Source organism: Leptopilina heterotoma, unplaced genomic scaffold (genome assembly GCF_015476425.1).
Source record: "Leptopilina heterotoma isolate Lh14 unplaced genomic scaffold, ASM1547642v1 Lhet_95, whole genome shotgun sequence".
NCBI lineage: Eukaryota > Metazoa > Arthropoda > Insecta > Hymenoptera > Figitidae > Leptopilina > Leptopilina heterotoma.
The window spans coordinates 1,183,016-1,209,104 of record NW_025111202.1 but is presented as its reverse complement, the minus strand read 5'-3'; the positions used below and the strand labels follow the sequence as shown (position 1 = coordinate 1,209,104).

General features: G+C 27.4%; 1 protein-coding gene across 1 annotated transcript; it reads left to right on the top strand.

Annotated features, from left to right (window-relative positions):
- The first annotated feature begins 88 nt into the window (after positions 1-88).
- LOC122512164 (neural cell adhesion molecule 1-A-like) lies at positions 89-25,866 on the top strand. Its single transcript, XM_043627869.1, has 11 exons — positions 89-400; positions 21,318-21,518; positions 21,614-21,981; positions 22,063-22,216; positions 22,283-22,567; positions 22,710-22,816; positions 23,292-23,484; positions 23,619-23,651; positions 23,744-23,770; positions 23,847-23,952; positions 24,028-25,866. Exons 1-10 carry the CDS (start codon positions 349-351, stop codon positions 23,933-23,935), a joined length of 1,509 nt encoding a protein of 502 aa, XP_043483804.1. The 5' UTR covers positions 89-348; the 3' UTR covers positions 23,936-23,952; positions 24,028-25,866.
- Positions 25,867-26,089: the final 223 nt, after the last annotated feature.

Genomic DNA, 26,089 nt, shown 5'->3' with positions numbered 1-26,089 from the left:
GTACTATGTGAATTTATTTAGCGAAAGCCGGTTTGAGGCGCAACTTGTTTCGCGCAGGTCCCCGTAAAAAGTCTTTCGTTCAGTTCAGTCCTCTCAGTCTCAGTAATTCAGTATCACGTAGGTGCGCTTTTGGGTGCGCTTCTTATAGAAATTTCTATAGAGTTGTGGATTATACCGTGAATTCGTATTTTAATATTTTTACCAAAAGTTTATATTTTTATGAGGTTTTTTAAAAATTTTAAATATTAATCCCTCTCATGAAAAAATTTTGTGACTGAACGTGATATTGTTTAGTTATTTACTCTGTGTTTTTTTAACATAAAAGTTTAACTATTACATTGTGAAAAAATGAATAGATCTGGAGTTTTAACCATCTTTCTAGTTCTACTTTGTACAAGAGGTTTGCATTTTTTTAAGTACTTATATTTTAAATACTTTTGTCCGTAACATGTTTTTAAAAGTCAATTAATACCTGATACATAATGACAAGATTCTTTCTTATAAGAAAACTTTTGTCAACTTTTGTTTCATTTAAACATTAACAATAAGAAATAAAATTGATAACAAAACCATTAAAAATAATTGTCTATAGTTTTTCGCAGAATATATGCTAAACAAAAAAATACTTTAAACTTAATTCAAATTAATCAAGAAATTAAGAATAATTTGATTGTTTGTTATATGAAATATTAAACTGTCTTTTGTTTCATCAAAAAGTTGAGTTAATACTTTGTAATGTGCAATATTTTCTTAATATATTTCCATGCTTCTAAATTTTAACTGTCCGTATATTACAAAAATGTTTTATTAACAGAAATTGTTCATAATATTTAAATTTTACATAAATCAGAATTTCGAGAGTAATTTTTTTTATTGAAAAACATAAAAACATTTTTGTATAAGCTACATGTGCAGCAACTGGGACGTTTGTCTTACTTAAATTGTTACGTTTGATAACAAAATATATATTTTTACGCAATAAATGGTTTCCAAAAATTTTGTGCTTGAATAAGCAGATAATAACTAACTCTTAATTTACATTCAATTTACATATAACACTCACGTCACTTTCAATTTTAGGCCTTATCTTTCATATTCACGGTAGAGACTCTATTCTTTTTATAAATTTATGAAAAAATTAATTCTTAAAAGAGAAAGTTTTTAGTAATAATGATTTTTTTTCATATTTAAATTTAAATTAATATTGAGCTTGAATTGGTTTTACTTTCATGTTTAAAATCACCGAAGAAACGATTGACAAATATTATGGTGAATTATTATATATTATTTTTGAAAGACAAATCATCAATCATCTTTTTACAAATTTGGGATGGTAAATAAAATTTAGAAATTTTCAAAAAATTTAAGAAATTTTCCGTGTTTCAGTGAGACAGACGGTTTTATATAGATATTACGTATACATATAAATAATTCCTATATAAATAAGTTCCGGTACATATTCGATTAGTTATATTGTAGATAATTTATGCGCTCGAATCTTCGTTTCTCAGTTAGAATTAAGTTGTTAATACAATATGAATTAATACGGCTTTATTGAACATGAAGCTTGATAAAATTGTGCGTAATTGTTGCATTTGTGTACTGAAAGAGCAGCAATTGCTTTTCGCGCTTGAGGCGACATTTGAAAACCGGATCTGGTCTTTCAGCTCACGCAATACAAGCATTTCTATCGGTGGTATTTGCTAAATTACAATTATTTAGTAACTTATATTTTAGTAAATCATTAATATCACTTCAAAGATTATTATTGCTCCTTATGGAAATTAAATATTTTATAATTTCTTTTTAAAAATCGAATTTAAATTCTCTTTTTAGCATTAGGTAGAAAATTAAAATCTTTAAAAGAAACTGTAATCAAAATCGATTGGCGTAAAATGAATTTATTGCTACACATATGTAAACGAAAACTGATATGAATGTCATAAAATTTTATAGGTTCAAAGAAATACTAAATGCGAATGTGTAATAAAAACATTTTTTTGCTAAGTTAAAAAGATTTTTATTCCCAAATGGATCTTAATGAATGACAATATTTTATGGATTTTTATTTATATTGTTAGCTGTTTGAGTACACTAAATATAATTGCACTTTCTCGAACAATTATTGTTATTAATATTTTAAAATAGTCACGCACAGAATGGATAAGAGATCCGCGTGTGACTAATAATTAACTAACATGCGTAATTTTAAACTATACACTTGTTAATGAATGACATTCATAAAGTAATACATATTTTTTTATGTAAATACCTGCATAAAAAAGACATTAATGTGTTAATCAAACATTTATTATATTTCGATTGTTGTCCTTATTTGAAATTAATTCTCAATCTAGTGCAATTATATTTTCCTTTTTGCTCTCTCTTAAAAATTAACCACTCATTTTGTTAAAAAAAAACAATTTATCAATTTCACTAATTTTTATTTCATTCGAATTTTTTTTTAGAGAAATATACAATAATTAAAATATAAATAAAAATATTCTTGGAATAATACACTTATCTGAAATTATTTTTCGTTAATCAGCGTTGTGAGCTTCACAAAACTTGGTTATTGACCTGTAAAGAATCAATATTGAGAATATTTTCTACTGAAAATAATACATCTTTACGTGTTGTATACTAATTTCAATAGAAATCTTTTAATCGCGCAAAAATGTAAAGAATATGAGAGAAAGAGAGTTTGCTTGACAAAAGAAGGTCTGAAATACCAGGTAGCCAAGAAAGTATGTGTGCAATGCCACGAATCTTTGAAAAACGTGAATGGACTGAAAATAAGATAAACGAAAAGTAGTAATGGTTTTGTTCGAGAAAAAAATTTTGTTCCAAGACCAGGTGAGGATTTTCAGGTAGAATTACAACTGATTGTAAGGTCCAAGCAGATGGTCCATCAAATGGATGCTGCTGACCAACACTAACAATTATTTTTGGTTAGCCGCGCTTAGAACTATCAACTCTACTTGAATTTTTTTTAAAAACTTTTATTGTTATACACCATTTGGAACATTAAGAAACGATTCTTAGATACAATCTGAGATTTTATGTATATATAGAAATTGACGAAATGAAAATTCTTCTTTCGAATTTGTGAAAACCAAGCCACTAATATTCACATTGAAGAATAATCCTTAATTTTTAGTAAAAGATTACTATTTTATTTAGTAATTCTAATTTTTTTACCTACATTTCTAGTAAAAATTCTTACTATTGTAATGGCATATTTTTAAATTTGAGAATCAGAATATATTCTTTTGGTCAGGGAAAAAGAAAATTAATTTTTTGTGTTAACCCTGAGAGAAATAAATGCATACGATATTTATTATTATTTAATCGTGTTAATGAGACACCTTGATTATAAATTAAGTCTTCATATCATAAGCTATATATTATTTAATCGTTATTACTAATAGTGAAGTAATTGGTCTTTATTAAAAAAAGAGGAATGATCTAGTGTAGATATACCCGCATGAGAACGTATTTTAGTTTATCTTTTATTGACATAATTTATTCTTTCTAAGAAGTTGAAGGTGAAAAGTTAAATTTTCTTTTTCCTATTTTTCTGACATTCTTAACGAAATCTTATAATTTAATATCATCAAAGAAATGTTATTATTGCGTAGCAAAATTTTTGATTAACTGCGTGACACTGAAGAAAGTTATACCTATTTAACATGAATTATTAAAGTACCTGCATGAATGAAAATTTAGCTACTTTACTATCCCAGTAATAGTCATTTGATATATGGATATAGTAATTATTGTAATAGTTATTTTAATATTTTTAAATGAAATCATATTCCAGTAAATAACTATAATTATTGATAAAACCCTCGGCTAAACACATCAGTCATATATAATGAAAATAGAACTCTATTATAATTCTCAGCATTTTTAAAACTATTTTATGATTTCATGTGGAATTATAGCAATTTCTGTATCAGTTATGTATTAATTTGATAAATTTAAAACGCCTAGTTTTGATTTCTTGGTATTTACTATCATATGCGATTATTTATTCTCTCAAATATCGTTTTTATGTGAATTCGAATCAGGGACTGTCTTTTTCTTATTAATAAGATATTTTTCTTAAATTTGATATTATATTATTTCGTGTGCATATAAAAATAAGTACTGCAAAACAATTGATTTGGTCTTTCTGTGTTTATTACTTTCTGATTTATTGAGGAAGATTTTAAACGAACAAGCTCTGCCGAATGCTAATAGACTCACGTTTATTCCCAGCTGAACGCTCGAATTTGTATTTAGGCCAGCTTGCTTGCGTGAGACTAGCATAAAGAATGACATCATATATTCACTTTTCGTGTCCTATTCTATGTTAAAGTCCCATCTAGACGCACACCTTGCTTCCTGTCTCGAAAATCTATAGTTTGAAAAATGTTTTAATCAAAAATACATCATTTTACCGCATTGCTTGCCTAATATCACCTAATATGATATTATTTAGGGGATTAAACACTACTAAAGGGATTTTTTCTTCTGGGTAAACAGATAAAATAGTTTTTACTCTTTTTTTTAATTACAAATCAGTCAATACTATATATCTTGTAATTCGCAACTGTTAATAAAACGCCCACCAGATATTGGCTATATAGCTACCGTATTTATCTCAATCGTGTTAGATATTTTTAGTTATTGACGCGACAAATTTGTACATCCTATGATGGTCAAACATAGTGATTTATTAATGTCCCTGATAAAGTTACATAAACGTACAAACTAAAAAATAAAAAAATATATTTTAAAACATGTATTTTTGTTGTTGATCAGAATGATCAGAATTATTTGTATATAGTGAAAATGATGTAAAAAAAGTGTTTGAAAAATTGGATTTTTAATTTTTAGTTTCAAATTTCATTAATTAATTCATTTCGCTCATAAATGCATTAAGAAGTTAAATCGAATAAATATTTTTCACAAAAAATTCATCTTAAATGAAGCCTTTAGTTCGCAGTCCATGTATTTATGTTTCTTGCATTCTGGCTTCTAGTGAAGTTCTCGAAGCCCGAGAGAAGGAATCTCGCATAGCCGGGGTTTGTTGAAAGTTGATATGCACGTATAGTGTATAGTAAAACCAAAGACTGTCAACGAACATTAATATGCCATTCACATTCTATTGATGTATTTATTCTTCTTATTCTTTTCCGTTCGTTCCATTCATTCATTCATTCATTGCTTAGCACTTTATTTTAGAAAAAAAATATAATACTCTTTTCTTAGAAGCTTTTAAACTCTATTCTATTAAAAATATCTTATTTCTGAAAAAAATTGTCGTTGCACAAAAGTATCACAGCATTTAGAAAAAGGATTAGAACAAAAATACCTAAAATGACTAAAACACTATGACTATAGAAAAATTATTTTTAAAAAAAATAAATTTTATTAAAATTTGCTTTTAAACAAAAGTAATAAAATATTTCACGCATTTCGCTGTCGACAACCACAGATGGTGGTGAAAATGACGTCACCAACACAGTTTATGGAGTTATGAGCGACGCATTTCAATTCCAGCAACCACCCTGTTGAAATAAAATTTTGTTAATAAAATTTAGTTTCCGTTCATCCGTATCGACGCTATTGTCGTGTGTCTCGTCATTACTAAACGCTTTGACTTCACTTCCGTGTCTGAATCGCATCCTAAAGTTAAATCGTATATAAATAAAATCGACAATCTTCTTCGAGCGACAGTTCACACTTTTGAATCTATAAAAATATCAAGATTAGAACATTCACAAATCAAAAGATAAGATATCCAATACTTTTTGTATTCAGTTATAAATTTATAATTTTCAGTTCTTGATATTTTTATACTCGATTTTATTTTATTAAAAGGCGTATGGAAACTAAATCTTAAAATATAGGTATACTTAGGTACTTTTTTAAATTCTCTCAGGGCGAATTTGGTTTTTTTCGGGGACATTCATAAGCCATGTGCCTTTCGAGGAGGATTAAGTTGTTCACTACGATAAAAGGAAAAACTGGCGCTAAGAAATTGAAAAAATGATATTGTTATAATTCTGACATACGAGTATGGTTTTAGGACTTTAGTCTGAACTAAACATACAGTATTGGTGGCAGTAACAAAAATGCATTTTTTTCAGTGCAGTGGGTGTAGGGTTTAAAATTTCGCAAAAAGGAGCTACTAGATCTTAAACTATTTATTACATTAGATTAGTATTTAGTATACAATTTATTATTTTAAAAATTTGCCTGTTATGTATATTATTTTCTTTTGAGTGAAAATAAAATTCTAAGGAAATGGCGCATGCCTTACATCTGCGACCACTGCCTAGTAAAAACGAATAACGAGACCTTTGTAAGTCTCATCTGAGTATTTTAATTTTAATCTTTTCTTCATTACTCAATGATTGTAAAACAGTGGACCCCTAAAAATCCCGTCGATGATGTCAGAAATTAAATGAGCACATAGCATATTCTCAACATGCATGTGTGTGCAAAGAGCATGCGAGCATTAAAGATGATGTCATCGATTGCCACACTATATGTATACACATTAGTCGAATGGCCTAAAACTGTTTTATTTGGCCGCCCACTTTGCGAACAGAACTGTACAGTGAAAAGACATTTTCGTTTTTATTTTAAACCTCAACTTATTTCTTAAATTAAGTAATTAATAGTGTAGTATTATAATCAAATTGGTTATTTGCAATTTCAAAAATGCTATAGAAGATTAATAAAAGAATTTTGTGTCTTAAAAAGCAAAAATATTTGTTTGAATTTAAGATAAACACTTTAAATTTGAACCAGTAGAATGTTGACCACCTAATCATTCAGTATAGATTTTCACTGAGATATCAGTAATATTTGATTTATTAAAAGAGTTGACTAAACAGACTGAATCATTAAGAGATAAAAGTTACTGATAATCAGTTAATATTTAATTGACCGCCAAAAACGACTGAGCGAATATATTAAAATTCAACTATCCTCAACTTCAATATATGTCAAATATACTCTGCGATTTCTAAAAGAGTAGAGTAAACATGTTCAATTTTCATATTCCTTAAATAGAATCACCTATTTTTTTGTGATAAAACATCTCTGAACTCGTAAATTGAGATGAGAAGTATTTTAAGAGATAAGCAAGCAACTTCTTTGACAAATGATTGCATTAAATTGAAATCATTAAGAGGAGTCAGCTCATCATTATATAGATATACATTGCACACACTGTGAACATTAATTAAAATACAGTTATGTCATGTGTCTAGATACATTCGCTTATACCAATTCAGTCAATCAGTAATCAATTCATTCATATAACTTCCTTTAACTATATATCTCTTTAATAATACGATAATTTTTTTTTCAAGTTTATTAGTAATAAATTATAAGGTAACTGGATAGTTTTTATTACATTACTCACTTTTTAATTTATATTTTTTTGAACTATTTCTACATTGAAGGAAACTTTCAGAATATACTTATGTTTAAACATGGACAGAAAAATTATTTATGACAATCGAATTGTTAATGCAGAATTAAATTCAGATTTATATAACAAATATGGTCATGGAATTTTAAAAGTGATACCCTGAAAAACTGCAGAAGTCGTGGAATTTTTAAATTTTGAAACTCAGCTGAAATTTTACTGACATTACTGAAATTTAATTAATAAATTTGAATTATTGGAAAGTCATCACTGATTAGATAACTGTTAAACTGTGTACATACGCTGATTGTTAGCCTATATAAAATATACTATACTATATTTCATCAACGTATATATATATATATATGTAATATATTTATACGCTGTTTGAATCAGTTGCTTATACACTTATCGCTACCAATCAGCGATTTACCGCTGATTCATGTTTTGAGAATTTAGAGAGTATATCATGTTTCCGATTCATATATATAAAAGTTTCTTAATGTAAAGACATGTCTTGGATTTTTTACGCTATTGTTTTTCTGAGCTCTATTATTAATTACATAATTTAAGAGTAGTACAAGCTTTCATTTTGTTAAGATAGAAAATAAGTGGCTGGCATTTTCTGGGAAAAGATCTAATTAACAGATCATTACTACATACTCTCATCCACTCATTGACAGTTTAACTGTTCACTCATTGAAAAGATCGTTCTAATATGTGCATAATAACGAGACACGATAATAGGGCGCTAAACAGTAATCAGTAGTAGGTGTTATTTGTATTGCATTGCTTTATTCTCTCCTGTACGTACAGGGCTCGAACTAGGTCCGTAAATCCCGTAAAAGTCCGTAAATTTGTTTAAAGTCTTTACGGACAGTCGCATAGTGGTCATAGTTATTTAAAAAAGGTCCCTAAAGTCCGTAATTTGATTCAAAAAAGATAAAAAGTTCGTAAATTGTTATTATATTCTTATAATATGGAATAATGATTTTATTAATTCGTCCTCTTTAATTATTATAAAACATGAAGAAAACGAGTCGAAGACTCGGAGTTATCGATATCTTTATTTTTTATGGTTATGAAAAATTTAATTTCTAGTTTTAAGTAAAATGTTCTCTTATTTGACTCGGACTGGTTATATTTTTGTCAGTAATTGTTCCGTAATTTTTCATTTTTGGTCCGTAAAGTCCGTATTTTTAAATAATTCATTGTCATTATCATTACTGGCATTAATCAATCTCAGACCCTCGATAAGCAGGAGAATAAGCGAGTGTTCAGCCACATTCAAAAGGTTTGAGTCATAAGCTTATGAGTACATATACTATATATATATATATATAGCTTCACTCAAGTGAAATTATAGTTTCTTCTGTTAGTAAAGTTGTGTGTTATTGACTTGTTTGAATTTCTTAATCATTTGTTGAACACCTATACCTACAATATATTAATTTTTTTATATAAATTTTTTTATTTTTAGAATCATTTCTCGAAATAAAGATGATATATACCTTTAATAAATTCAAAATATATTTTAAAATTTATTTAGCTTCATTTAAAAAGTTTAAATGGTCTGTCATTCATGAAAGAAACCAAGACATTATTTTTGACAGAAACTTTTCTTACAACTAACAATCAGACTGTTCAATTAGTCAGATCCGTTTGCTACATATTGTATATACACATAACGAAAATATCGGAACCGGATATTGGCATGACTGATGAGTTCTGGCAGCACTTATATGCCTCTACAATTAAGTCAGATTGTTGGGTTCATTCAAGATTCTTGATATCGTTATATAAACTTCCTCGATTGAACACGTGTGCCCTTTTAATAAAACTTCTTTTTAACGAATTATAAAATTTATAAAATTCGGTTGCCTTTTCCAGTGAATACATTTAAGTTTTTAAAATTTGTCTTTATTTAAAAAAAATGTCAACTGTAGAATAATTGAAGTTTTTTAATCAATTAGGTTTACTTTCAAAATATAATTTTGCTTAATCAGTGAAAAGCAGTTAAATTTATATATTATTATATTCAGGATTTTTTGAAATATACGAGTGAAACCCAGTCAAATTTAAAGTCATCAGATTGATTGAAAAAAGCAAGTTCACTTCTATAAAATTGGTGTCGCCCCTAACCCTAGTTCAAGGATTAATATAACTTGAGGCTTCACCTTGGACCGTCTCAGAACCGCAGCGCGGTTGCCAAGACCTCTTTCAGGACTGCCTGCTTATATATGTTTGTTCGCGCACACGGCACAATGTGTGCAATTTCTTAAGGCTGGATTCAAATTACAGATTTAATAAAGTTTAAGAAGCAAAAAAGTTACTTTTACTTATTCAGTTAAATATTATCGTAAATATTTAGACCTTTGAAATTTTCTTATTCTCATGAAATATGTACATTCCTTCTCCTCTGCAGTCATCTTATCAGTGCGTCAACAGGTAGAATATATGCTTATCTTTACAACAAGTCATTTGCTATTATCTGTGCTCTCTTTGCACCAGAAGTAGAAATACTAAATGCACTGTAGAACTTAAAAATTATAATAAATTATACCTAGAACCGTTTTTTAGATTAAGCTTTTTCATAAATCTAAAATACAACTTATCAAGTTTTTTACGACAATTAATAATATAATAAAAATGCAGTTAACACAATATGTATAAAATAATACGACATTAATATTTTTATTGAGCAGTAAAATTTATTATTCAGTGATTAATCACTAATAGTTATAAAAAAAAGAATTTTTTATTTTAATAAATTTTGCTATGACTCTGAAGCTAAATTTATTAGGGATATATTAAAAATGCATATGATTTAAGTAATTCTCTTTAGATAGTGACGAAAACTATTAAATTTTTTAGAAAGCAAAAATTATTTTAGCTGTTTCAAACTAATATCCTACACCCTTGAATAATCCGTTACAAATATATATGTGTCATCAACGACTATACAGGCGGGAAACATAAATATTATTTTATGTCTATAACAGAATTGGTTCAGACCATTTTTTTTTTATTTTTCAATAAAACTTCCATTGTTTTCAAGTGGTTAAAAACCTAAAACAATTCGTACCCATGAAACATTTTATTACTTTAGACATAAACATATGCCTCTTATTTTCTGGCCATAAACTGAGAATACGGTAATTGATATTTTTTCATTCAAACTTTTTGAAAAGATGTATTGTACTATCCAAACGAATGTGTGTTATATGTAATTTAGAGGTTTATACACACATACACATAAAAATTACACTCCTCTTATTTGTACCTATGTATTATTAAAACAGATTATATATATCTGAAACTGTACATTTTTACTAAAAAATAGCTTAATATTTCATTTTACTAGAAAAATATATAATACGAATTAACATGTACATCTTCCTTAAGACGCGATTAATAAAACTTACTGAGTAAAACACTCATTTATAATAAACAATTTCGTATTTCGAAGAATACGAAAATAAATAAACTTAGTTGTCTTGAAATGCAACTGCATATGGCATTGGCCGAAAAGGCTTTTTGATAATACGTAACACATGTAATTACGTTCCCTTTAGACTTGTTTTGCACATTTCAAGAAAAGAAGATGAATGAAACCTCCAATAAGTCAGTTCTCAACATTACCACTCTTACTAATTAATTACAAATTGCTTTTTATGGGGCGTGAAACTAAAGACGTGCCGCCTTTTCTTTATAATTTCTTTCACAATTTGCATTTTATATACATAAATAAAGAGTTATTTTAGTTTTTTAGAGTTGTGATTTTTAAATTACTATTTGAGCGTATTTAATGTCCATGTGATATTTTAATCCCTATGAGGAATATATTACATTATAATAGTGTTCGAAACAAATTTACTAAGCAATTTAATTCTTAGAAGGAAAATCCTCTTCTAATATAGAGTTGAAATTTCTACCTAGGTATCCTCTCAAAACAAAAGTATTCCACTTGAATGTAAAATATTTTTTTTCTCTGATGGTCAACATACACATATAATAAATAAACATTTTTCTCATAGTTGATACCTTCGTAAACCATTATTAAGAATAATTAATTTTTTTTACCTTAACTTGGAAAAAGATAATTTATTATCGCATATTATCGTCTAACGTCGCGAACCGTGTTTTTCTTTAGATATATAAATGCAAATTAGCTTTAGTCATTGTCGTAAACCGCAAGAATGACTGTTGCTCAACGGTAATTTCACAGTAATGTGTAGAATTGGATGCTTAATTATTATTATGTTACATTTGTTTAAAATGACGTTAACATAACACAGTTTTTTTAGGAAAAATAAAATTACCTTTCACAATAATGAAGGTAAAAGTTATTCACTTGTCCGATTTATATGAAAATGGTGTTCATTACTTCCTTTGGGTAAAAAGACCATCAACAGCAGTAAATACCATGGAAAAAATAGTCGCTATTTTCATACAGCCGATCAAATGAATTGGCCTAAAAAGAATGAAACCTCTAATCGTAAATTGTAAGCTTACAGCTATTGCTTAAACGCTCGTGGAAAACGTTGTACGGCCTATGTATGTAAAATAGATTTTCTCACATCTTACGTGCTGTTGAATTAATGCACCAAGACTTGTTGTAAACATTGTTTATTCTTTAAAATAACAAGTACCTGTATTTTTTTAAACACATACTTTGTTTAAATTGAAATCAATACATGTATCAGTTTCAATATTCCGTATGCTTTGTTAAAATTTAGGTCGAGTCATGGCATCTATGTTAAAAAATATTGACGCCTAACATTTGAAATCTCTTGTTATGTACATACTCTTAAGGGTTTCTCCGTTCCTTCACGTATCCACTGTAAACATGGCTTGGCAACCTCGCTGTCGCCTTTCATCTTCTAACCCCCCTCACCCTCTCTTTCTTTCGAGCACTTGATTTAACAATACTTGTGCAGCTAGAAGCAGCTTATATCAATGATACCTATTCTCCTAAAAACAAAACTTAAAAATCGAAGAGAATTACTATGATTATGAAACTGGGAGTTGCTGCACGTTATACATGAACCTACTTGCTTTTGCAATCATATATCCATTAGCTAGAAATGCATTCATAAAATATTAAAAACTTGAAAGAATTTTTCATTCTTCAAAACAGATTGTTTATAAGACTGTATTTCAGAAAATACACTTTATGCCTCGCTTTATGCTTTCATTTATCCTAAAAATTATCACTTTAGGCCACATAATACCTAATCATAATATGCCTTTAAATCTTCGTGACGTAATGTTGAAAGATTTTGTGGACAGACTTTTTTTTAGATATTAATTTAGAACCCTAATACCCGCACGTTATAATGAGCTTTGAATAAATCCCCTTTCCTTCATTTCGACGTTCGAAATAAATGCTTAGACGTGTAAATTTCTTGACCTGAATCTGTTAAATATATTTGACACCCTTAATCTCTCCTTAAGTGCTTTTTGTTAATGGCATTTTTAAAAGGAATGCGAAATTCTTTACTACTAGAGGTTTATTGTTTTCAACGTCATATCATAAACCTAAAATTATTTATTGCAATTTCAAACATATGTTGTTTGCTACAAAAAATTTAAATTGGCAAAAAAATTGTTTAATATTGGTGTGTTTCAAAAATGTGTTTTTTATTTCAAAGGCACTAGGCGACAGGATAAAAATAAAATTAAAAATTATTACTTTAAAAAATTAAATATTTTCAATTAGTCATTGAATTAATTAATTCTATAAATACTTTTTAATCACTCTTCTCTACTTTTTTAAAATGCTGAAAGACAAAAGCAATATTATTTCTGGATTTTTACTCATACACTTGATCCTTCTTCGTTTTTTCTACGTAATTGATTTCTTCATTACTTTTATTAATATATTGTGTCATGAAAAATTTTTCTCAGAACGTATACGTACCTAATGTTATTTTGTTTAAAAGTGCTGATGACAACTATATACAACATTGGTGCAAAATTCTTGGAAAATCTATGTGATAAAATATACTAAAAGCAGGAAAGATGCATTGCATGGTTGTTATTTCTTGACAGTTGATTCATGCAGAGATATGTGCAATAAAAAGATGAACAGGTTTTTTTTATTGAAAAAAATACCTGTTATCAGTATAGGTATTTTTACTTATCGATTTCGTAAATTTTCTTTAACATGTCAATTTAATCGCAATAAATTTCTAATAATTATTGAATTTGGCCTCTTGCAAAATTATTTATTTGTGAAAAAAATGCTTTTTTAGTTTGGATAAAAAAAAATTAAAAACCTACGTTTTAACGTTTAAAAAAAGAAACAAATAGTTATTTACACTCTGGAAACTTGATCAATTTATGACTGAGAAACTTAATAAAGAATATGAAATATTCCATATTTTCCATGCAAGGTGTCACGCAATGAGAATTCTTCTATAGAGGAATCTGGGTCAGAGTCCTTTAACATCAGACTTTATTAAATGCCAGACAGTTATTGCAAGTTAAAACCTATTTCCACCTACAAGAGAATGAATGTAATTAAAAATTATAACATTTCACACCTAAAAATCAATTTCGGATTGGAACTTTTAATAGAATTTTTGGTTCATTTGAGATATTTAGAAATCTATTTGATTTCAGTTTTCTTTAGTAGATTTAAATAATGTCTTTTAAAAAAATATGCGTTTTTCAAAATAAAACTACATTTCTAAATGAAATGCATTTTATATAAAGAATAAAAAAACTTATTATTGAATTCATTTTTCGTAATAATTTATTATGTGTGAACATTGATTTTAATTGAAATATTGTTGAGTCATAAATTTAAGAAACGTTTTTTAAATTTTCCTTTATAAAAATGAGGAATTAATTTAATGTTGCTCATTTTCAGTTTTCGTCTCTTTTTTATTAGAATGCATATAAAAAAATCTCGGAAATTTATTGCCAAGCCCTTGTCACGTGAGTATTCGAAAGTCTCGATGCTCGACATGAATTATGCATAAATGTACCTATTATATGAGGTGATACATTCAATGTTGTTGAGCAACATAATTATTTAAATTTCCCTTTCCAATTTGCAAATCTAATACGGTACGTGATTCGTAAATATTTGTTCATTTCGTCAATTTTTGGATTTTTAATAATTTCGCTTATAAACTTACGGTTAATAATAATTGTAATTTCTTTATAATCATCATCAGTTTTTTTAATCTCTGAAATGTTCTTTTCATAGTGTTTTACTTAAGTCTTTTTGAATATAAAAATGAATTATTGAAGATTTTTATATTTCTTTATATCCGCATACTAAAATTAGTGAAATGAAAATAATACAAGAAACCATTGTTAGAATGTTAGATGTATAGGATCAGAAAATTTTGCCAACCCTTTGAATAATTCAGAGTGCAAAAGATCGGCGCGTTGGTCACGATGTTTTAAAATTTGAATAATGCTCCACGAATTTGTTTAGGTAATTTTTTATGATAAAAAGTCTCGCTGTAAATTACACCGTTTTTCTGCATTTCATCAAAGTAACATTTAACTTAAATTTATTGCTTATGAAAGTTTTCTCTTTCTTTGTCTCTAATTCGTTTAAAGAAAATTTTTATTTTCTTGACTATTTTATTTCAATTCTTATTGGATTCGAAGGCCATGCAACAATAGTTGACTAACGCCTGTCGACTGTACATATAGTATAGATTTATATATCATTGGAAATGTTGGATGAGGATTATCCTTCTTTTCTCTCTTATGTACCGAGTGCGCACTTGACATTGTTTCCCGTTACAATGAAGTGCCATTAAGCTTCTTATTTAATAATTTCTTCTCTCAGTGGATCACGTTATTTTCGACTTAAATATAATATAAATATTTATCACGGTCTTGTCTTATTTGAAACTTACTATTACTAATTACTAAATTAATTTTGATTCTTGAATATGGAATTGTCATAAAATAAGAGGAGAATTTTCTTAAAATTCATGCATACGTGTGGTGAAAATGTCATTTATATCGCTGATGGTGGTCGGTCGGTGGGTCGGTCATTGAAAGGCTCATCTATGCAACTGAGAGAGTAAGATAAGGGCAATGAACCGCCCGCGTCATTCTGGGGGTTTGTATATTCTCCTCTTGTCCACGGCAGACTGGCTCGTAAATGAACACTCAACAATTTTCTTTGGTTTTATTCCGAAGACATCTCCCAAAGATACCTTCAAGATATCTTTTGAATATTCAAATTTCCATCTTGAAAAATTAAATATCCCAAGGACATCCCAAAGATATCACAGAAATTTCTTTCAGTCTATGAGAAAATCTCTCATTTTCAACTAAAAGTATAATATGGTGGTCAGATCTAGAAAGTATGTTGTAAAAAAGGAAAAATAGAATAGCTTATTGATTCAGAAAAACAAGTATATTTCATTTACAAGAAGAATACATATTTTCAAGTATTTATATAGTTTCTCGGCCAAGAAAAATTATGTCAACGCTCAATTAAATAACTCGTTTTCATTGCCTGTCTGGAAACAAGATTTTATTTTATAGATACCGCTATTGGTTCTGCAAAACCTTAAGGGTTTCACCTGATCTAAAAAGTTCTTGCTTACTTTCTAATAATTTCTTGAATTTTTCCCAATTTTTCCCTTTTTTTATTCATATTGCAATATAAGTGACTTGAAACTTAAATCCTGGAAAATTGTTGTTTTCTAAAGTTATTGTGTTTATTCTTGAAATCTATTTACACTTAAATATTTCAAAATTAATTCAATTTTAAAATATTGTAAAAATTTAAATTTTAAATGAATTTAAATTAGAAATATAAAAAAACTTAGATTTAAAAAAAAAAATTTATTTTTATAATATTATAAAACATGAAGAATAATTATTTCAAATTTTTGAATTTCTTAATTTCTATAAAAAAAATAATGATTAAATATTTATTTAAAAATGAACTATGGTAATGAACTAATAAAAAAAATTGTATTGTTTTATTCTATTAATCAAAGAATAAAAATATTCTACATTCAAGTGGAATACTTCTGTTTCCAGAGGAAAAATTGAGTTAGAAGAGGATTTTTTCTCTATAAATGTGAGATTACTTTTTTCTTGGTGTATTTTTAAACCTTGACAATAAATTGCCGAAGCGTTGACCAATCTTTTCTATATTATTAATTAATGTATTATTTTTTTGTACAAATATATAATCTCAAATTTTCTGAAACAGATAATTAAATAGGATTTTATCTTGTCTAATTAATTTCCAGATTCTTCATAATTGGCTGTGAAAAGCAGTTAATTGATATTGATAGGAAAATGGAGCTCGCGTGTGACATTTGAGTTGATAATAATAGACCGTCTATGAAGCAAGCCACCCTAACGCACAAATTAGATACAATAATATACATTTATTTGTCTGAATATTTATCATGACATACGATGTGAGATTCTTTCTTTTTCCGCATGAAAAATACTTTTTACATTTCTCATTTTTATTAAAATTCAATGCTTTTAAGCGGATATTTTATGTGTATGAATTCTATTTTAAAATCAAAGGGGAGTAAAAATACTTTTTTAAATTAGGATTTATAAACATACAATATAAATAATTTCCGAAATATTAGTGAATTCGTCTTCACGAATAAATTGAGCTTACATATAATAATAATTTATTGAAGCTGCGGCCTATTGGCCTAGAAGTGGACTTGGTTTACATATTATATTTTCCTTATATGATTAGTAAAAGATATTAGTTAAACAGAATGTTAATATTTGACGAGCATTATACTCATTGGTCACGGGTTATTTTCCGCTTGTGATTTGTGAATACAAAATTTCTATCATGCATAGAGAACGCTGGTCATTTGATATTCAATAATCAAAATCCTAAAAGATTTTCTCTTTTTTTATATAGTTTTTTTTTTATTTGTGTGAAAAATTTGAAGCTAATATGAATTGCATCGACTTTTGCGACTTTGACATTTGACTTTGACTAACAATTTCTGTTTAAACAGCAGTGAGGCATGACTTTCCAGCTGCCAGCTGCAATAATAATAAAAAAATGAGAATATAAAATTATATTTTGAAATTTTATACTTAGTTCGTTTCATACAAAAATACGTTTGGCATTATTGCTCTCCAAGTGTTTTTATTTTATCAAGTTACGTATAAAAAAATTTGTATTGGACGTATGAAATCTATATATAATACAATTTGTTTTGTTTTATTAGTACTTAAAAGTAGGTATGTATATAAATTGGTGGAGTAGAACAGAGAACCAAAAACATGATGGCAAACTGCAATGCTCTCCCTTTGTGCTAAATTTTGATCGCGTCTAATAATAGGTTCCATTTCCATGGGTTATTTCTCGTTAACTTCTGAGTCGGGTTAAAATTAAGAAAAAATATATATGTCCGAGTCAACGTTGGCTTTGTAATGAGAAGGGCGTTACGCGCTATGGGCACAAGTTTAAACAATTGTCATGGTTGTTTGTGATGTGCGGTATATTATTACATATTGCATCATTTTTTCTAATATACTATATACCATTCTTACTTTTGACACACACCTTGCAACAATGTATAAATAAAGTTTAAAATAATTTTCGATATTAATAGAAAATGGAAGAGTACGTTAAAAGCACGGTTCATTAAAACTTTGAGCTTCAAGTAAATTTTGAATTATAATTTTTAATTACTTTTTCATAACAGATGCCTCTTAATTTTTTTACTTTTTACATTCAATGCTTAGAAAATAAAATTTTAAGAAACTTAAGTTGTATTTACAACTTAAATTTACTATACATTTTTAATAGTATTAATGTTTGTGAAAAATTTAAATGCACGTTTTAGAATTACTCACACACTGTGTGATATATGTATATTGATAAAGTTGAGATGTGGGTTCTAATTTATATGAGCTTGAAAATACCATATGTGAATTTAATTTAATGTACTTTTCGTGAAGGGTGTTTTGATACGCTACCACTGTACCTAAATAAGCACATTTTGTATTAACCACATGCGCCATAGCATTTTCCCTTTTGCGAGTAGTTTCAAATGAATAGACAAAAAAATTACTATATTATTTTGTTAAACAAATTTTGGCAATTGTTTTTTATTAGACAATTTACTTTTTTCTCTGGACATCAAACGTCTAATATTACTTAATCTTTTCTATAGTTCAGGTTCAAGGAACATAAAATTAGTAGAACTAAAGACAATTAAAAAATCTTTGGACAGATTTTTTCTCTTAATGCATTATAAGTTATAGGTAAAATCTCGGGTAAAATTCAAAATTTAATTAATAATTTGCTTTAGAAAATGAATATTAGATATGGCTTCCTATCCTTTTTTTGAAAATTTTTTAACCCCTAGAAACTTTTTCGTTACATGAATTTCGACCCATGCTCGCACATAAGTATTTTGCGTATATATTCATACTATACATATATTTTAGGTCGTCGAACTCTTCGGCTGTGATGACGCTGAAATGTTAAAATGGTGTTAGATATTCTACTCTGCTGAAAGCATGTCAAGAATATTAGATTTAGATTTGAAATAACATTATGAATTAATAATAACTAATTACATAATTTTCTATAATTTATTCTCTAAACTATTTTTAATTCTGATATTAAAACGCATTGTAAAAAATCGAGCTGCCGGATCGAAGAAGGACACATAACCAATGTAATTCAAATGGGTTGTATGCCCTTCTTTGATCCGGCAGCTCGATCTGATCTTCAATATAACTCAGGTTTTTTAATATATTTATATTTTTTCCAAATGATGAAAAATTTTCTCATTTAACAAAAATATTTACCTTAATGTTAGTAAATTATTGTAGAAGAATATTTTTTGATATTCATCATTTCACATTTGTAGGATTTGTAATTAGTAATTACAAAAGTGCAATAAAAGTATTTATAATATTTATTACGAGTAAAGGGTTTTCTTTACACAATAATCTCGACTCTTCAACTTGAATTTGTCTTTACCAAGGGTAGAGGATTGCTTCAAGCAAACTCGGCTTAATTAAACGAACTTATGTTTATTGACGCACTCATATCACATTTTATGTAGGAGCGTCTGTCCGTTAATAAAATTTAATTCTTGCATATACTGTATTCACTATATACTTAATGCGATAAATTTACCTTTTCTCAGTATTGACAACATTGTTTTTAGCCACTTATTAACAATAAACTAATATTGTATTATTAATTAATAATGAAACCGTAATTTATAATTTTTAAAAATCAAAATTTCATGCAGAGATACCCTTATCCATCTATGTTGTTTATAATATAAAATATTGAAGAAAATTATTGTCAACATGAATTATATACACATGCATATTCGCATATACTTCTGTTTTGATTATCCTGACAGTTAAAAATTCGGATTACGCGGTCCTTGGAAGCATATCTTGGTGCAACATATTTAGTTACGCATATAGAATTACATACATATATCATACGGAGTTAAATTACACATGTGTGCAAAAAAATTTTTAAATTTACAAATTTAGTCGCTTTAAATTTATTATTTATTAATTAATTAACTAGCGACAATTCGGGCGCTTACACGCGCGGCTAATTTTTACCCCTTTTTTTTATATAAAATTTTAAATAAAATTAGCAATTTTAAAAATAATACAACGTAAAAGTTTTTAATTATTTAGAGAGTTTTTAACTTGGTTGACATTTTTAAAAATATTAATATCTTAATTACATTAAATTCTATTATAATTTTATCACAAGAAGACTTTTATGCCAGAAATGAAATACTATATGATAAAAGAGAAAATAATCTAATTCATTTTCAGAAGCAAAGCCCTCACCCCCCCAAATATAATAAATGCTTAGACTGACAAATTGTTACCAATAACTTAGAAGTTGGGTCTTTTTTCCCATTCCCCTAAATAAATTGAAAAGGGACATATTTCCGGAACTATGCGGATAAGGAAAAATATTGTTCGTGTGATGGATTTGTATAATCTGAAGATGAAAACTCACAGAAATTTGATAGCACGTTGCCAGCAAGGTTGGAAATATTATGAAGTTGTGTAATTGTTTAAATTTTCACAATTCGCAATTTTCGGACATTTAAACAATGCTTGTATCAGCTTTGTCACTAATATTTCCAACCTTGTTGGCAAGATACTTGACAGGGTTGAGAAAATTTTTGGGGCTGTGTGGGAAGTTATGAGTCATCCCATCAATATATATATATATATATAACGTTGGAAAACAATATTTTTATAAGGGTGGAAACCTTGAACAGATCCATTAACCTAAATATTTTATCTCTTTTATTTCAATCACATTTGTATAGTTTCTTTGAGAGATTTATCTATGGTTTATATATTGTTACAATTTTCTTATTAAATTCATATACTAATGCACTAAGTATCATATTATTATTAAGTAGAAGGAATTTCTAATTTTTACGATAAATTAATATTTTAAACAAATTATATTTAAGTATTCATAACTCATTGTAACAGTTACAAGAAATGAAGAATGCTTTAAATAAAAAATTAGTTTATTTAAGTAATTTTTTCTGTTTTGCAATTTTTCCTTTTCAACATGTATATATAATAGGTTAGATAAATTTATAGACTAGATAAATTTATTGACTTCATTTGGATAAAGTTTAAAGGCCAAGTGATAAGTGACGTGTTGGTAACAATTTGACCTATTTTTTTTCCTCTTTTTTTTAATAAAGGTGTGGTGAAACTATAAGTAACTATTGGAAACAAATGAGCATGAAACCTGTAAAAGTTGGGCGTTCACCTCCTTCATTTTCATTTAACTTCCATTCATTCTTTAGAGTTTTTTTCTATTTAAAAAATGAGAATAATGCATGAAAAGATGACTTATACTTATTTCTGGTAATTTCAGGTTTCTCATATCCAAGTGAGAAAAATGTTGACTACGCAGGCGACACACCTGAGGAAGATGATGACGAAATTGCAGCAGATTCAGATATCAATATTCCAAAAGAAGAAAACATTAAACCTATTCGATTAATATCAAAAGACTCGACTATCGAAGTTTTTCCTGACGAGCAAATTATTTTGCCCTGCGAAACTGTTAACGGAGGTATTTTATAATTATTCAAAATTGAGGAAATAATTATTTTTAGAAAATATACATTTTTGCGAGCATTTTTGTGTTTACTTATCAATTGTTTTCAGATGACCCAGTGGTTACGTGGAAGAGAAAAATCAAAAGTGCCAACGAACCTGATGTGTTATTTTTCGGCGACTCCTCTCTAATTAACGATGAATCTGACAAAATAAGAATAAGCAGGACGCACAATAATAGTCTTGTCATTAAGAATGCTCTCCTTGAAGATACTGGAACTTATGTGTGTGATCTGAATGTCGCTGCAAATGGAAATCAGCCAAATAATGTCACATACACCGTTCGCGTTAGTAAGAACGAACAGACATTGAAAATATCTCCTGGAAAATCTGTTGTCGTTAATGAACAAGAGGATATAAAATTGAGTTGCAGTACTGTTAGTAAAGAAGATCCTGTCTCTCTGATCTGGTCTCATGGAGTAGGTTTTTTTTATTTCTGCTATTGAAATTTGTTTTGACTTGAAGAAAAATGCTTTAATTGAAACATCTTTCGTTTCTAGAGCCACAAGTTGCACCCAACATTTAGACAAAACAAAGTTGCTGAAGTTCACATAAAGCACGCTACCAGGCACCACGCTGGGTTTTATCAGTGCTTGGCTGATTTCGGCCCTGGCAAAGATCCTCTTCATAATGTTATCGATGTTACAGTGCGATGTAAATATTAATTTTTTTCCTAAACTAATATTTAGGATAGTTAATAATCGTATTATTTGATTGCAGACGCTCCGGAAGTAGAGGTTTTGCATGAGTATGTTCACAGTGGAATTGGAGAAACTGCCAATTTAACGTGCGTCGTTCACGCGTTTCCTACTGCCAATATCACTTGGTACAAAAAAGAGGGGGATGTAGCAAAACCAGTTTTTAATTCAAATCATATCGATATTAAAGATGGTAAACACATTCACAATCTTACTTTGAGAGACATCAAAAAACACGATTTCGGAAAATATCTTTGTAAATCGAATAATGTTTTGGGATCTCATCAGAAAGAAGTAGAACTTACAGGTGAATAAGAATATTTTCATACAAACAATAGATAATTTTCCACAATAATATTTATATTTATAATTAATTTTCGTTTATTCTCCTTCACTATAATTAATATTTCTCGAACGTAAGAGATTGATTAATAATTACTTTTTTATAGGATCTCCCTCAAGAGCCAGATTCTTTGAACGATATTTAAAAAATGACGATAAGACCATTGTTCTCAAATGGGAAGTTGAAAGTTTCTCACCAATTACAGCTTACGAGGTAAAAACATTTATCTATCTATTTATCATATATTCTTCAATTATTTATTTCTTCTTTATTCAACAAGCAGTAGATAAAAGTTGTGATAATTTTTTTAAAATGATTACATAATATTCTTTTATTTTACAAAATAGTCATATTTTTTAGACAAGTGTATATTTAGATGATTACATATAAGTAAATATACCTTCTTTACGCAAGTGTGACAAACCCTTTTTCGAAAAGTTAGAAAGTTATGAAATCAGTTAAAAAACGTGTGTTTAATAATGTCGATATAAATTATTGAAAATCGACCGCTTTTTACCACTTTTATAAGCAAGGATTCTTTTACATTATAAAAGTATTTTTCATTTTTTTATTTTTAAAGTTATTGAACCTTTCTTTAAAAATTAAGTATTTGTGGGGTAAATCATATTTTCAAATTTTAATATTTTTTTAAGAAAGTACATATTTTGAAATAGATATATTTTTTTAGTTGAGGTATCGGAAAAATCAGGACAACAACTGGATAGTAGAGAAGCCGAAAGTTATTTCCAAATATGAAACCAATAAATATATTGCAGAGGACTCTATTCACAATTTGGAACCTGATACTTACCATTTCGAACTTAGATCACAAAATAAATTCGGTTGGTCTGAGTATTCGATAACGCAATCCATTGAAGGACGTAAGTTTTTCATTTTTTGCGATTGTATAATAATAAACAAATATAAAGTTTTTTTATAAACTTGTTGCAAACTTGCCAAGAATAGTGGTTAGCTCTCAAAAGTTGGAAATTAATTATTATATTTTTCCTTTTAGCAATGCCTTTGATGTCAAATGACATAGAAAGTGGTATGTTCGAAAATCGTTATAATTATTGAATAATATTCAAATAAGAATATTAAGCAAATGACATTTAATACATGAATTTATGTTTTTTTCAGGCCTTGATTTGCGAAAAGCTGGAATTGGTAAGTTTTACATTGACAATATAATTTAAAGTCTAATAATTTAAAGTTTAATATATGTTATCTATGATTTTTGCAGGATCAGTTGCTGGAGCATCATCTTCACAACCGATAATGTTTTTAGTAACATTACTTCTAGTCGTGTCAGTGTTTTGCAAAAATTTGTAATTCTTTAAACTACGTAGGTAAGAAATATATTATTAATTTGATTTAATTGACAATTAATTTTACAAAAAAAATAATAATTTGACATTTCGCAGGTAAATTGCTTCAGCCAAAGCATACTATAGCAACGAACGGTCGATTATTTTTTTAAAAGAATATACCTACAATGGGTGTTTTCCATCACTTTTGCTGGAATAATCGTCTTAGAGAAGCAGCATATATTTTTCATATAATTGAAAACGCAGCAGTTTTTAGAATAACATCTTGTAAATAAATCCAAATAGTACGATAAATTTTCGTATTGCGTCCATGTATATTTTAGCTTTTACTTTATTGATATATATATATATTTAAACAAGTGAAAGATTATATATAATATATATATACTCTAGAAACTTATTTTATTCTTTGATTTTAAAACGTTCGAATTATCACTTTTTACAATGACCAATTTTTAATTTTGGTTTTCTTCAGTCGTATTATTTATTTGATCATACTTACATTTTAAGATTGTTCACTGATGTAAAAGAGAATAATTAAAAATAATTCTCTTATTACAGTATCTTTTAAGTTCAATATTGGTTTTTAATTTCTTAAATTTTGTCACTACGATGGATATAGAAGAAGCTAGTTTTTTTTGGTCTTAATATGTATCAAGTGCCTTTTTATGAAAGTATTCGGTTTACATTCAACAAGCAGTGTCACTTTTACTAGGTGTGCCATTAATTTTTATACATAACTATATGCATAACTTTTGAAATAAGAATCTATGACTTTACTGCCTTAATTAGTGTCTTTTTCGATGATTTAAATTTATTGATTAAACTCTCCTGCGGTTTTCTCTATTATTTCATACAGTTATGTGCAATTTTGTAAATATTTATTTTGATCTTTGTCATTTTATACTACTAGAACCAAGCAATAAATTTCTTTTAAAGTTTCTATTATATTGTATATTTAGAACAAACCGTAGGGCAGTTAAAAATAAAGTATATTAATTGGTTGGTCTTTTTTAAAAAGTATAGAACTTGTACTTCTACAGCTAAGATTCAATAAGATTATATTTTTAGTATAATGTACAATCTTATTAATATTACGTTCATAAATTCTGCACTTAGAAAAAATAATTAATCATTAATAGACTCTACCAACTTTATTGTTGTCTTAAATGTACGCTTCCATTTTTCAGGAAATTTATCAAATACTTATTTAGACTTATGACGTCGAAAAGAATAAAATTACAATTAGACTTATATTCTAGAATTAAATTCTAGATGTTAAATAAAAGAGAATTATTGTATTAGAATACAAATTTTAATTGTAGATAGATAATTACAAAATACAAAAGAATTAATTTTTTACACTGCAGTTTCAAATAATAAAGAATATTTTTATTAAGAAAACCTGAAAAATATATACAAGTATCTCATAGTATTCACAACAATATAGTCTACATACACAAACATTATTATTATTATTATTATTATTATTATTTTGTAATTTATTTTTGTATGCTTGTTCCTTGATGTCTTGATATCTTCCGATTATATGAAATATTGTATAACATTATTCATTTTTAGATACATAAATAAAAATAAATTTCAAAAAGTTTCTTTCAAAATGAATCTGATAAAATTATTGTATGTTATCCAAGACATTTAATGTAATATTTGTGTGTATGACTGTGTGACACGTATTATAAATTTAATTTGGCTAAAATTATTATTTGGTACGTTAATTTTAAGCACAGAAATTAATATAAATTACGCTACAACCATGCTTCATATAGCTTCTGTTTAGAGTATATTTATTACACATTTGCAATTTTATATGTAGAATTGAAATTAGTGCAGTTTAGGTCTGATGTCGATTAAGAGTTTCTTGTGTACTATTTTTGTAAATTATAAAATAAAGAAAGAAAGAATATATCCGCAGTATATAAACATTATTGAAAATTTCTTATAAGCACTGTAAAAAATTGAGTCAACATTTTTTACAGTGATAGTTTTGATAAAGTATTTCAATTTACAACACAGGTTTCCTAAAACCAAAATAGAAATTTTCAATGAAATCTAAGTACTTATTAGTTGACTTTTATAAGACTTTTTACTGCCAAATGTATTCAAAAGAGCTAAACAGAAAAGTTATTTTGCTTAA